This window comes from Acanthochromis polyacanthus, chromosome 4 (assembly GCF_021347895.1).
Source record: "Acanthochromis polyacanthus isolate Apoly-LR-REF ecotype Palm Island chromosome 4, KAUST_Apoly_ChrSc, whole genome shotgun sequence".
In the NCBI taxonomy this organism is placed as follows: domain Eukaryota; kingdom Metazoa; phylum Chordata; class Actinopteri; family Pomacentridae; genus Acanthochromis; species Acanthochromis polyacanthus.
In genome coordinates this window covers 33,271,293-33,284,027 of record NC_067116.1, presented here as the reverse complement: position 1 = coordinate 33,284,027, position 12,735 = coordinate 33,271,293, and the positions used below count along the sequence as shown (strand labels likewise).

At 39.1% G+C, this 12,735-nt stretch overlaps 1 protein-coding gene across 3 annotated transcripts; it reads right to left on the bottom strand.

Annotated features, from left to right (window-relative positions):
• Positions 1 to 818: 818 nt before the first annotated feature.
• On the bottom strand, positions 819 to 10,550 carry plcxd1 (phosphatidylinositol-specific phospholipase C, X domain containing 1). 3 transcript variants are annotated; one of them, XM_022216040.2, is made up of 7 exons: positions 9,973 to 10,550; positions 9,705 to 9,828; positions 6,929 to 7,071; positions 6,719 to 6,847; positions 3,694 to 3,849; positions 1,766 to 1,946; positions 819 to 1,688 (listed from the first exon to the last, which is right to left on the bottom strand). In XM_022216040.2, exons 2-7 carry the CDS (start codon positions 9,817 to 9,819, stop codon positions 1,444 to 1,446), a joined length of 969 nt encoding a protein of 322 aa, XP_022071732.1. In that variant the 5' UTR covers positions 9,820 to 9,828; positions 9,973 to 10,550; the 3' UTR covers positions 819 to 1,443. The 3 variants fall into 3 exon arrangements, with proteins under 3 accessions (XP_022071732.1, XP_022071733.1, XP_022071734.1); XM_022216041.2 differs by having other exon boundaries at positions 9,705 to 9,825; XM_022216042.2 differs by lacking the exon at positions 9,973 to 10,550 and having other exon boundaries at positions 6,929 to 7,028; positions 9,705 to 9,825.
• Positions 10,551 to 12,735: the final 2,185 nt, after the last annotated feature.

Below are 12,735 nucleotides of genomic sequence, written 5' to 3'. Positions count from 1 at the left end.
GTTGGTTTTTAGAACTCTTCATGGGCATCTGACAGGTTATATTACACTATAAAAGCCTGGTTGTTGGCAGAAACAGTTTGACTGTTCCTGAATCTTACCTTGAGACTAAAAGTGGCTGGACTTTATAGTTTATGCTCCTAAACTACCTTTTTCTTTCTTTTAACTGCTGTGCCATTTTACTGTGGTTATTTTAGAAATTGTCTGAGTCTTCTCTGTATTTCAATGCCTGCATTGTAGAGCATCATATAACTTTGTTTCAGGAAAGTGCTGTATGGAAAAAAAAAAGTAAAAATTATTCCTCATTAATTGAACAACACACAGTCTATAAATTTCCAGTGGCACATTCAGCCTTAAGACTAAATCCATTATTTAATAACCACTCGCTACCATTAGTGGGAGTTTCCCTTATGTTATAAATAGCTTTAAACCTCAGGCACACAGTCAGACGATATAAGAATAACAAACTCATCCGAGTTGAAAAGTTTTCTGTGAATTATGCACCTGTTTTTCCTCTTGTCGGCCATTATTGTGGAACTGAACTGACCCCAGAGTCGCAGCAGCATTTCACACAACTGATGTAATACTAGCTATTCTATAGAAACACATACTGCAGGAGAAAACAAAAGCTATTTTCCCCTCTGTGGCCCTTTAGGGACCCCATGGTTTGACATTCCCTGTGGCCAAAAACACTGAACACATGGTGACCTTATTTGTGAGACTGAAACAAATGGTCCAGCACAGGTGTACAAAGAGGAAAACCTCATGAGCTACACTTCCAAAATGAAGTGAAAACATACCGATCTAAATAAAATGAGATATTTTGCATAAAAATGCTCATGTTTATTGGAAAAGCTTATCTCCACAGGCACAGCGGTGCAGCGTCATGTTAAATCAAGGCTGAACCTCTCGGCTAAAGTAGTAAAACAGTCAACGTTGGGTTCATGCAAGTAGGTTTTCCATGCATTTTGCATAAGTTTCATGTCTTTTCTACATTCTCTATGGGTAAATAAGCGTATTGTAGCTGATACAGTTTACTGCTCATGTTATAATTATAAAAGTTTGTGTTCTACATTAGTCATATGTGCTCATTGAATACGTTGTGCTTACTCGTCTAAAATGCCTACGTTCAGGTGAGATTAGCTGGATCGTTATTGCTTTGGTCAGCGTAACATAAACCTGGCTGCCTCGCTGACTTGTGAAAACTGATACAGTACATTGCATAAATATTGAACTGAATGTAAACAAACAAGTGCAGGTCAAAATATCCAAAAAAAGCAGCTTTCAGACTGAAATGCACATGTCACTGCGTCCAGCAAGTGCATTAATGTTTAAATGAATAATTCAAGTATTTTTCTGCCACTCTTAACAAAACAAGCTTGAGTGTATTTCATGCTGTGATTCACATTTTTTCGTTGCTGGAGAACCATGCTTATTGGCAGAAAGTCATGAGGACCATTTCAGTAGTTTCTCGTTCAGTGTAACAACAGTCGGTACAAAGTGGCTCTCTGTGATAAAGTCCCCGGCGATGATGTTCAGAGAGCCGACTCTGGAGCCGGGAGTTTGTTCTTTAACCCAACTGAGCAGTGTTGGGTACGTGGACATCACTAAGTCCTTCAGGGACTCTGTCGGATGTGTACAGATGTACTTCAGGTCTTCTGTCAGATTGATTCCTGTGACAAAGAAACCTCCTGAAACACAAATCGGCAGACATTAAATGCATCCTATTCATTGCATGTGTTTGATATCATAGGTAACAGTAAATTACCTGGTCTGCCATGTTGTTTCCTGTGTTCGAACTCTTCAATAAGAGCCTCAGCTTTGCATTTGTTGGCCCACCAGTAAGGAATGTGCGGCCACAGTTCACTGTGACAGCTGGAAATGGTGTGTTCATAGGACACAATCACTTGGTAGCCTAAAGCCCACAGGTTTCGAAGAGTTAATGGTTCCTGAAAGCAACAAAATAATGGGGTTAGTTTCACTTCTGTGTGACCTCTAAGGATGTATTGATCAGCTTCATTTGTTCATTGGTTCCTACTGAAGATCTAAATCTCCACAAAAGACGTCCCAAATATCTGGTCTCACCAGTTGGGCACTGTAGTTTTAATCAAATGTTAGTCAAACAGGAGTATGTAGTGTATTTGTTAGACTGTTTTCAGCTGTGGACATATTTGGTGCCTTAGTGACCATCTACATCTGGATCGATCAATCAATCAATCAACTTTATTTCTAAAGCACTTTAAAAATCTACACTGTTGACCAAACTGCTGTACATGTTAAAATAAATAAAATACTAATAAAAATACTAATAAAATAGTGTGAGCATAAAAATACCACATAAAATACAGGTTGTACAATAAAAGCCAGCTCTAAGCTGAGCCATACGCCAAGTTAAAAAAATGTGTTTTTAAAAGAGATTTAAAAGTAGAGAGAGAGTCTGCCAATCTGATATGTAGTGGGAGCTCATTCCACAATTTAGGAGCAGCCACAGAAAAAGCACGATCCCCTCTCGATTTCTTTTTAGCCTTTGGCACCACCAGTAAAGCCTGATCTGCTGACCTCAGTGAGTGAGATGGGATCTGCACATCACACTAAAACCATCAGCCTAATATTGTGTAGGTTCTCCTTGGGCTACCAAAACAGCTTGAACTCTCTGGGATAAGAACAGAGGACCTCTAGAGGTGTCCTGTGGCATCTGGAACCTGGACATTGATAATAGCTCATTTAGGTCCTTTAGGTTGCAGAGTGGAGCCCCCAAGAATCAGGCTTGCTTCGGTCAGATTGGGATCTGGGGAGTTAAGAGGCTGAGTCGACACCTTGGGCTCTTTGTCGTGTTCCTCAAGCTGTTCCTGATCAGTTTTTGCAATGTCCATTATCTGTGGGGATTTTCAGTTTTCCAGGTCCTGGTAATCCTAATTGGTTCAGTAGAAGTCAATTAGTGTTTTGGTTTTTGATAATGTTTCATCTATCATCCAGTTGGCTTCCTCAGGAGTCCAAGGTATTAATTCTCATGTCTGACAGATAGATACTTTATTAATCCTGAGGGAAACAATCCACCTGCATGTAAAGGATCACGTACGTTCCTTTGAGAACAACAATGCCCACTAGTGAGCCTCGGCAGCTCCCTTCTGGACAGAGAAGATAGATGGTTTGAGATAAAAGTAAGGGGTGGAAGCCACCTCTGTACAAAGGATGGGGTCTATAACACCACTTATCAGGTACTTATAATGCAGTTCTAAGGTTGCTCCCCAGTTAATTTCACAACTATTCACACCTTGCAATTTGACTGAACTCTTCACCACACGGTTAAAACTGAGGAACCCTTTTGGATGAAAGTGAAATATCTTCAGGAACCAAAAACTTCTGGTTGCCTTCTACAAAAGCGCTTAAGTTTGCATTATAATGAGATCATCAGTGCCATTAACTTCAACTGTAAATGGTTTTAATGTTGTGCTTCATTGATTTACATCTGACTGAGTAAAAATAAACTACAGTGAACATGCACAGCCGCAGTGTGCCTCACTGATGTGGTGTTAGTTTTCTGACAACAGTGGAGCTCTGCTGTACAGAGGAATAAGACACATACAACTTTGGATTCACAGCTGTTTTCTGGGATTTGCTGACAATAAGAAACTTGTAAAATATAATGAGACTTAATTTTTAAATTCATATACAAAAGAAGAAGCACAGCTGTACCGTTTTGGGGCAGAGTTTGGAGGTGAATGCGTTGCGGATGGTTGTGAGCAGCAGCATGTGCAGCTCCTGGTTCAGGCCGAGGAAGTGGCTGAAGGAGAGGATGACCACCTCTTTGGGATGAGCGTCCAGCCACTCTCTTATCTCCATCAGGACGGTCTGTCAGCGAAACACAAGGCACCATTTACAAATCACAGCCTTACTGTAAAAGCTTGCAGCGCTCTCTAAACTTGTAACGCTGCCAGGTGCAGTTATCAGGCAGGACTGCTTTTTGGCTTCAGTCTGCAAAAAGATGAAAATATCAAAGTCTGTAACAACTTGAAAGAAGTGCTCTGGATAGATTAGTTTTTTCTTCTGAACACTGCAACTTTGCAGGAGGTCTCAGGAGATTTAAATACACTGCATTTATCATGTAGTGCCTGAAATACCTTCTGCTGCATGGCGCACGACTTTCATCCAGGAATTGTGAAGCAATTTACATGGATTGATTGCATTGTAATGTGACTTATTTCAGAAAATGCATTCATTCAACCTAATGGGAACAGCTTAGTCTAACCTTTTTAATGTTCTCTCAGAGTCTAAGCTGAACTAAATGACATTGTGTCAAAGAAGTCATCACTGACTTTTTGCTTTTTTCAGAGGGCCAAAAAATATCACCGCTCAACAACCAACGCTGGCATATCATCTAAAATCAGCAGGCCAGTGTATCTGCATTAGGATGGTACACCACTTTTTGTGTTTAATGCTTGACTCTTTGAGTGTGAACATCTCACAAATGGCACATTTTTAATATGTCTGGTTGAATAATTTCTGGGGGCTGCACAGTGGGCTAGTGGTTAGCACTTTCACCTTGCAGCAAGACGATCCCGGTTCAAATCCCGGGGTGGGCCTGGGATCTTTCTGCATGGAGTTTGCATGTTCTCCCTGTGCATGAGTGGGTTTTCTCCGGGTACTCCGGCTTCCTCCCACAGTCCAAAAATATGCTGAGGTTAATTGGTTCCTCTAAATTGCCTGTAGGTGTGAATGTGAGTGTGATTGTGTGTCTGTATATGTAGCCCTGTGACAGACTGGTGACCTGTGTAGGGTGTCCCCTGCCTTCAGCTGGGATAGGCTCCAGCACCCCTGTGACTCTAGTGAGGATAAAAGCGGTGTATAGAGAATGGATGGATGGATGGATGGATGAATAATTTCTATATAACATTGGGTAAATTCAGTGAGCCTTGTGAAGCCTCCACTCTCATTCAAAAGGGAAAAATTCTGTCATGAGGAGAATTGCCAAATCAAATAACTAAGTCAAAATGATTGAACAAGCTGCAAATACTAGCTTTTTAAATTATTTCTAACTCTTTAAAGCTAATAAGGCTAGCCAATAGGATGCACTTAGTACACTGTAGCCCGTTTAGATTATTTAGAGAAAACATGCAGATTTTTTTTCTCCACAATCAATCGATTGGTGGAAGCGTTTGAACGCCTTATCTTTGGACCTTCATGCCATCTACATATGTTCTCCACAAGATGCATCACCAACAGTCAACACCAACCTTAAACTCATTTAATTAACAATCAAACTTCAAATTGATGACGTGCTCCTTGCTACTGAATGTGAACAGTTTTGGGTTATATTTATGATTGCTGTCATATAAAGTGCTTTCTAACTTTTCTTGTGTTATTGAAAAACGCCACGTAGCCCTATACACTGCAGTCAATTCCGCCTGAAATTTCTACTGAAGTTCGCTAATATCTATCCATCTATTCTCTATACACCGCTTTATCCTCACTAGGGTTGCGGGGGGTGCTGGAGCCTATCCCAAATATGGGACGTGCAGCGCGAGGTGCATGTTCACGAAAACTAGCTATTTGTGGATTGTTTACTGATTTCAAGACATGTTTTGGACAAAATATTTTACTGGCTTGTTTTGTCTGGATGTCCAAGGTTGGATTATGGCCGTTTTTTGCGGAATATTTTCATCTGTGACTAGTTATGAGCCTTCAAAGGTGTTGTGCTGTTTACATTATTAGTTGTTTGTTGGAGAAATGTGTTTATATTACCCGCTGTGGTAATCACATCTGAAAGTGGTTTATACTGGCGGATTCATGAGAATCTAAGCTTTCCATGGGTGTATAATGTTTGTATAATCGCGTTTGCAGCTTCAGACATTTAAGGAAATGCTTATGCAGATCTCAAAGCATCCCGCGAGCGGGCCGCTGAAGCTTAACGGGTTTAATAGAATAATGCTTTGCGATTCATGTCTTCTATTAATAGGTGGGAAATGTGATTGGTTGCAGATTTTCAACCACTCTCTATTCAAGATGGCTTCTCTGATGACGATTTGGCACCGAAATGTTGTAAATAATGTATTCTTGGAAGGTTATAATGCATTTTTGCAAGTTAGACGGTTTATGGGAATATATTTGAAACTACTTTCATCTGCTTGTCTCTCTCCTACCCGTCTCATGAAATAGATGTGCAGGAGTCCCGATGATATATAATGCCTACGTGTCCTCGAGTAAAACTACATAACTTAAAAAAGGAAACTTTCATTCATTTGATGTAAAAATCATCCCCATTTAATTTACACAACTCAGTGGTTTTGCTGACACAGCTACCCTAGATCTAGCAGCATATGGTGGTGAATGTTAGCAAACTTCAGACAGACATTGCTCCATATGTGACACTGCTGAATAAGTATAATAATTCTATAACTATTTGCTTCTTGTGCTTGTGTAACACCACATTTTAACATTTTCAGTTACCTTGCAATTGTCACTTGTGGTCATAGTGTTCAGGAAAAAGCACGCAAGGTCGACACATCAAAAATGATAAAGATTATGTTGATTCAACGGGGGTTTTCTTTTTAACAGAACATGACAAATAAAACAGTAAATTTACAGTTTAACGTATTTTCTGGAGGCTTTAGTGTCAGTGTTGGCTGAGCTTAGTCCTTTTCTGTTTTTCTCTCTAAATGCAAATTAATTTCAGGAGCATACATTTCACTGTGACAACTTCATTTGTGTGTCTTTACTTCACCTGAACAGTGAGCGTGGTGTAAACACCGTGGTAGAAGTACAGATCGGTGGAGCTGTCGTTGGGCCGGTGAGCGATTCTCAGGTCACAGTATCTGACCCCACAGTCCAGCTGCTGCTTTATAGTGAACTCCTGCAAGACATCACATGCAGAATTCATTACAGGAGCTCCGCTTTTTAGTGTCACTAAACATATTTCACAATGACTAATTACCTGTGTTATTGCCCACTTGTACACAAAGGGCCGAATGAGCGGCTTCATGTACTTGTCCAGCTTTTGAAGCAGGTCTGGCTGCATGAGGTCAACAGGGGATCTGTCGTTCATATCCAGACAGTAGGTTATTGCATTGTGGCTGCCTAAATGGGGCAAACATAATACACTTAATCACCATAAGACATGATTGGTTCATGCAATAGCTGCTGAGCTCTGAGAGCTCAACACGCTGCAGTTCACATATTTCACAACACACAAAGGCAATGCAGCTACAGAAATCTGGTTGGTGAATTTGCAGCCCACAAATGTCACAATATCACATTTTTATAACAAGATTATTGTAACCAAAAGAGTTTATGATAACAGAATGATTACAGTATTTGTAGAAATTTTGAAAAAAAGATATCTTTAATTTTGTTTATTGTCTATTTCTTGCACATTTGATGCACTCAAAATACAAGTGAAGAGAGTCTGGAAACATATTCGGAACAAAGTGTACAAAAAAAGGACAATTAATCAACTAAACTGGCAGTGAAAAGACAACCAGATGAACTGATAATCAAAAAACCTCAAGTCCAAATGTCTGCCATCATTATAGGGTGTCCCTAAAGTCTGGACACATCGGCAAAAATATTTAAATCTATTGAAATTAATCTCTATTTGATAGCCATATTTAATCTGTGGAGGCAAAAAATATATAGTTAATGAGAATTCCTATATGTCCAGACTTTAGTGGAATCACCTTCTGTATTGGAGTTTGGACCAGAGGCCTGAACCATGGAGCAAATTCAGTATAGTCTGGATACCAAAGCTGATGATCAACTTGTTAAGTAATGCAGGGTTTCTGAGTCTAGCTTTGAGTACGTTCATCTTAAAGGGGCTGTTTTGGTACCAGTTCACCAATCACAAACATGGACAAGAACACACTATAAACATAAACACAGGAAGGAAAGCTGATTTAAAAAAAAAAAAAAAAAAGCAGAGTGTGTGAGTGTGTAAGTTAACAGACTGATCAGTTTCCCAGCCCCATCATTAAGGTGTGAGTTAATTAAAACTGTGTATTACATTAGTGTGCTGCTTAGATGCAGACTTTCCTTATCAGATAGTTTTACTCTCACTCTTGCATCTCCAACCCTGGTGGTGTTAAATGGTCTTCAGTGCAAGTAAAGAACAAATATTTAGATATTTAAACACAATTCAAACCAGTAAGAAGGCTTACTGCTAATCTTACAAGCCCAAAAGCACATTCAGTGCTTTTATCATTTTCTTTTTATCGTTATAGCACTGTAAGTCCTTTACAATGATTGTGTTGAAATTGTTTGTAGGCAGCAGGAAAAAAAGGAAGCAAAAGAGACTCAAAGCAAAAGCCAAAAAGTTTCCTCTGCTGAGAGTCTACTAAAAAAAAATTAAGTTTTTAATTGCAATTTCAAAAATAATTTAGAGTTATTTTGCTAAATATTGTCATTTTGTTAATTACAGATAATAACTAGTAAAATCACTGATTAAAGTACTGAAGTTAATCATGTGCTCATCAAAAAAATTGTATTTTTATACATTTTTACACTGTTTGTAAAAAATTACATTATTTATTGCATTTTAAATCAACAAAAAACAATATTTTATTTTTTTATTTTATAGATATTTGCTATGATTTAAAAGGGAAAAAAATGTTAATATTAAGGACTGACAAATGGTAATTTTTTAACTGTTATTTTACAGATTTGTTCAACTGCAGATTACAGAAAAAACACATTAACATCATGACTAAAAAAAAAAAAAACATGACAAAAAAATAGACCAAATTTGTGCATAATATTCTCTTACAAACAGTAATGTGTGCTTTTACACACTACCCTTTTTTTTTACACATTGGTGACGAATGCTGTTTCCTCATATGTTGTGACTCGGTAATCTTTCTGAAAACTCAAGAAACACTGTTTTATAAACACAGTACAGAGGCATAACTGTTGTTGGCTAATCCCATTAAATCAGTACCTGATGAAATATTTTACTGATGTCAATCTAATACTTGCCTAGTTAGCCTTATAATCCAACAGTTATAGCAGTAAAATTACACACTTTTACTGCATTTAAATACCTGAAAATATCATTATTGTACAGATATTTCCCAGTATTTTACAACACAGTGTTCCATGTTTGTTTTCTGGCACAATTGCTGCTATACTAACACTTTTTTAATTTCTACATAAGTTGTTTTACAGTGTATTTCCTATATTTAATATCTATGCTCCTTGAGCCCCAATAGGATTTTCTAGGAATGTTGACGGCATTTTCCAGGAGAACTAATAATAGGCAGATACCTCAAACATATTTACCCTTTAAAGCAGTGAAGGCCCACAGAAAACCCTGAGTTAAACCTAAAGCTACTCTGCTAAACTTAAATCCTGCTCTGTAAGGCCTCAGGTAGATACTGATGCTTTACAGTGCAATAAAATAACATATCAGTATTTTAATTAATAAATATCACTGCTATCATCAATATTGGCAACTGTATGTTTCTGTACTTAATTATTTGCGCTGCTTTTCTGTATTTGGTTGTGTTTTTAGTACATTTTACTATGGAGTAGGCTACATGTGTTGTGATGTCCATCTCATTTGTTTGCCTCCTGTTCATTTGCATCTGTTTTCTTTAGCTGCAGCACACTGAGCTCTTCCATTGTCACCTCAAACTGCACGTTTGTCATTACTGTGGTTGCACTAAAGGCGCCACGCTGCTGCTGAAAGCCTCCACCTGACAGCCACATGGCAGCTTTACCTGGGATGGCCAGGTGGTACAGGGGGGTGTCCCACAGGGCGCAGGGCAGCTCAGACATCCAGCTCTCCATGGGCAGCTCAGCCAGGCTCAGCTCGGACACCAGCACCGAGGACATGCTGAGCTGCTGATGAACACACATGTAATGATCACAGTCTGTTATTGTGGGAGGCGGCTGCAGTGCATTCTGGTTAGTTTCGGGGCTGACATTATTCTGCGGGAAACTTCAGTAACGTGAGCGGTGCAGCCCTGTTTTTGAGCTCGCACTTACTTGATCAAACTGCTGCTTCTTCCTCTTGACGCCCAATCAGCCGAACCGGACCAACCAGCCGCCAACAGAAACTCGCTGTTAGAAGCCAGAAACAGCTGCCCATCGCAGATCAGGAGGAAGTGTCACGTCTGTGGCATCAAACATGTATGATGCGAACCGCTGATTTAAAAAAAGAAGAAGAAGAAGAAGAAGAAGAAGAAGAAACGCGTCCTTCCAGCAGCAGCAGCAGCTCAGCCCGGTTACCTTTCACACCTGCTCGGACGCAGAGGACGCAGGGCCCGGAGCATGTTTAGATAATCGATTATCCATAACCGATCCGGGTGCCGGGACGCTGGGTGAGTCCCGGGACGAGCCGCCCGGGTGTCCGTCGGTCCCCGAGGTGCAGCAGGATGTGCAGGAGGGCGGCACCGCTCCGGCTCACAGATCAGCAGATGCAGAGTCTCTCCTCTTAAAGAGCCCACTGAAACAGGCTGTAATGAATCACACAGGGACGACTGGGATGCTGCTGCTGCTGCAAGGCTTTCTGGAGCTGGAAACTACCAAAAAAATACTGCAGCAGTGTTGAGATCTGTACACAGAGGCTGCTCATGGTGAAACACCCGGAGAGACCTGGTGGGTGTGGACTCAGGTGTGGCTCCTGGCTGGCTGGGCTTGCAAGTGGGTGGAATAAGCCTTTAAAACTATGAGTACTTGGACGGTATTTGGGAGTATTTTGGGTTTAATAAATCTTTGAAACAGTAGCTGCAGTGACAGAAAATAGCATTTCAGGTGGAATATACCTTTAAAATCATAAGTTACAGAACATATTGGGTTGAACAAGCCTTTAAAATTATAAGTACATGGACATAAGCATCTAATATCTAATATCTAAAGTTGTGGGCAAAAAAAAGTACTATTTGGTTACAATAAACCTTTAAAACCACAATTATTTGGACAAAAAAGCAAAAAATGTATTTTAATTTACAAGTTGTGGAAACTATTTTTTTTTTTTGCGGAATAAGCCTTTAAAGTATAAATACTTGGATGGTATTTGGTCGTAATTTGTGTATAATAAACTTTTGAAACAGTAGGTGCACTGACAGAAAATAGTGTTTTGGGTGGAATCTACCTTTAAAATCTTAAGTTACAGAACATATGTAATGTAACAAGCCTTCAAAACTGTAAATGCATGGACATAAACATCTAACACCTAAAGTTGTAGGTTAAAAAAAATATTATTTGGTTACAATAAACCTTTAAAACCACAATTAGTTGGACAAAAAATGCAGTATTTTGAATCACAAGTTGTGGAACCTAAGTAATATTTAGGTGGAATAAGCCTTTAAAGTTATAAGCAATCAGACAGAATGAAGTAATAAACATTTAAAACCATAAGTTGTTCGACAAAAAATATTACTTGGGTGGAATACAACTTTAAAATTACAAGTATTAGACAAATGTTTTACATTTTTGGTGAAATAAACATTTAAAATCGCAAGCTAATGTCACCTTGTCAGAACTCTTTGAATCCAATAATGATTCAAAAGAGTATAATCTGAACAGCGAGCCTTATTTAATGATGAGCTGTTTACAGTTCATAGGTTGTGATTTGACACAAGCCAGAAAAAGTTGGGAACTGTTAGCCTAGATGATAGAAAAACTGAGGTCTCCTTTCTTAAAGATGTGAGGAAGATGTTTCCAAGCAAACATAGCCATATTCAAACTCCCTGAAAGCTGTAGGTCCACTCCAACTCCCGCTACTTTTAAATCAAAGCTCAAGACTTTTCTGTTTGCCACTGCTTTCCTATTATAGTTTATTTTACCTTGTTTTAAATGCAAATTGTGATTTTAAAAAACAGATTTCTAATTTTCCTTTTCTTTTTTCTGCTTTATTATATTTGTCATTTTAATCGTGCCCTTTAATGCTTGTCTGAATGGTTCCAGTGCTTTTAGTGTTCTCATGTAAAGCACGTTGAGCTGCCTTCGTGTGTGAAATGTGCGATACAAATAAAGCTGCCTTTCCTTGCCTTGCCAAAAGTTGTAAATGGTCTCATGATTTACTACATTTTAGAAATAACGGTTAAGTGTTAAAACGGGACATTTCAGCGTAGAGGTCAACCTTTGGACTTAAATGGGCTTCCCAGCAGGAAATTGATTGAGTTGTCTGTTTGTTTGTGATCATTTGGTTGCTCGGGTCTTTCTCAGCTTTTTCAGCAGCTCAATAAACCCTGAAACAGCACTAACCAGTGAGGAGAAGCAAACGAAAAGAAAAAAAGAACTGCCTCCAGAGCCAAACTTTATGACCTCCTATTGAACCTCAGTAAACACTTTCCTTCCTGTTTCTCCGTATTAAAAGCCTTCTGCACTGCGCATATTGTATCACATCATTGGTGACGCACAAGTTTAGGTTCTAACGACACTAAAGACTGCATTTAATTTGGTTGTAACAGCTCCTGGTTGTTCACACTGACGCTAAAAGTGCTCAGAGCCTTCATTATGTAACATTATTAGCTGAACCTGCTGTGCTCATCGGTGTTTTTCCTGCCTCAGAATCTCAGACTCTTTGGCAGACGACTACAATGACAGTTCGCATGATCGGTCAGCATAAAGTAGAAGCAGTGAGTCTTTATTTGCCTTGTTTGTCACAAATCTGTGTTTTTCTGTCTATTCTGGCCATTTGTGAACAACAAAAATGAGATATACCCTCAAGTAAACAAACCCCCAATTAATAAAGCAATGAGAAAACTTTATTGCTTTTCTGATTCTCAGTTCTTATTAATTTAC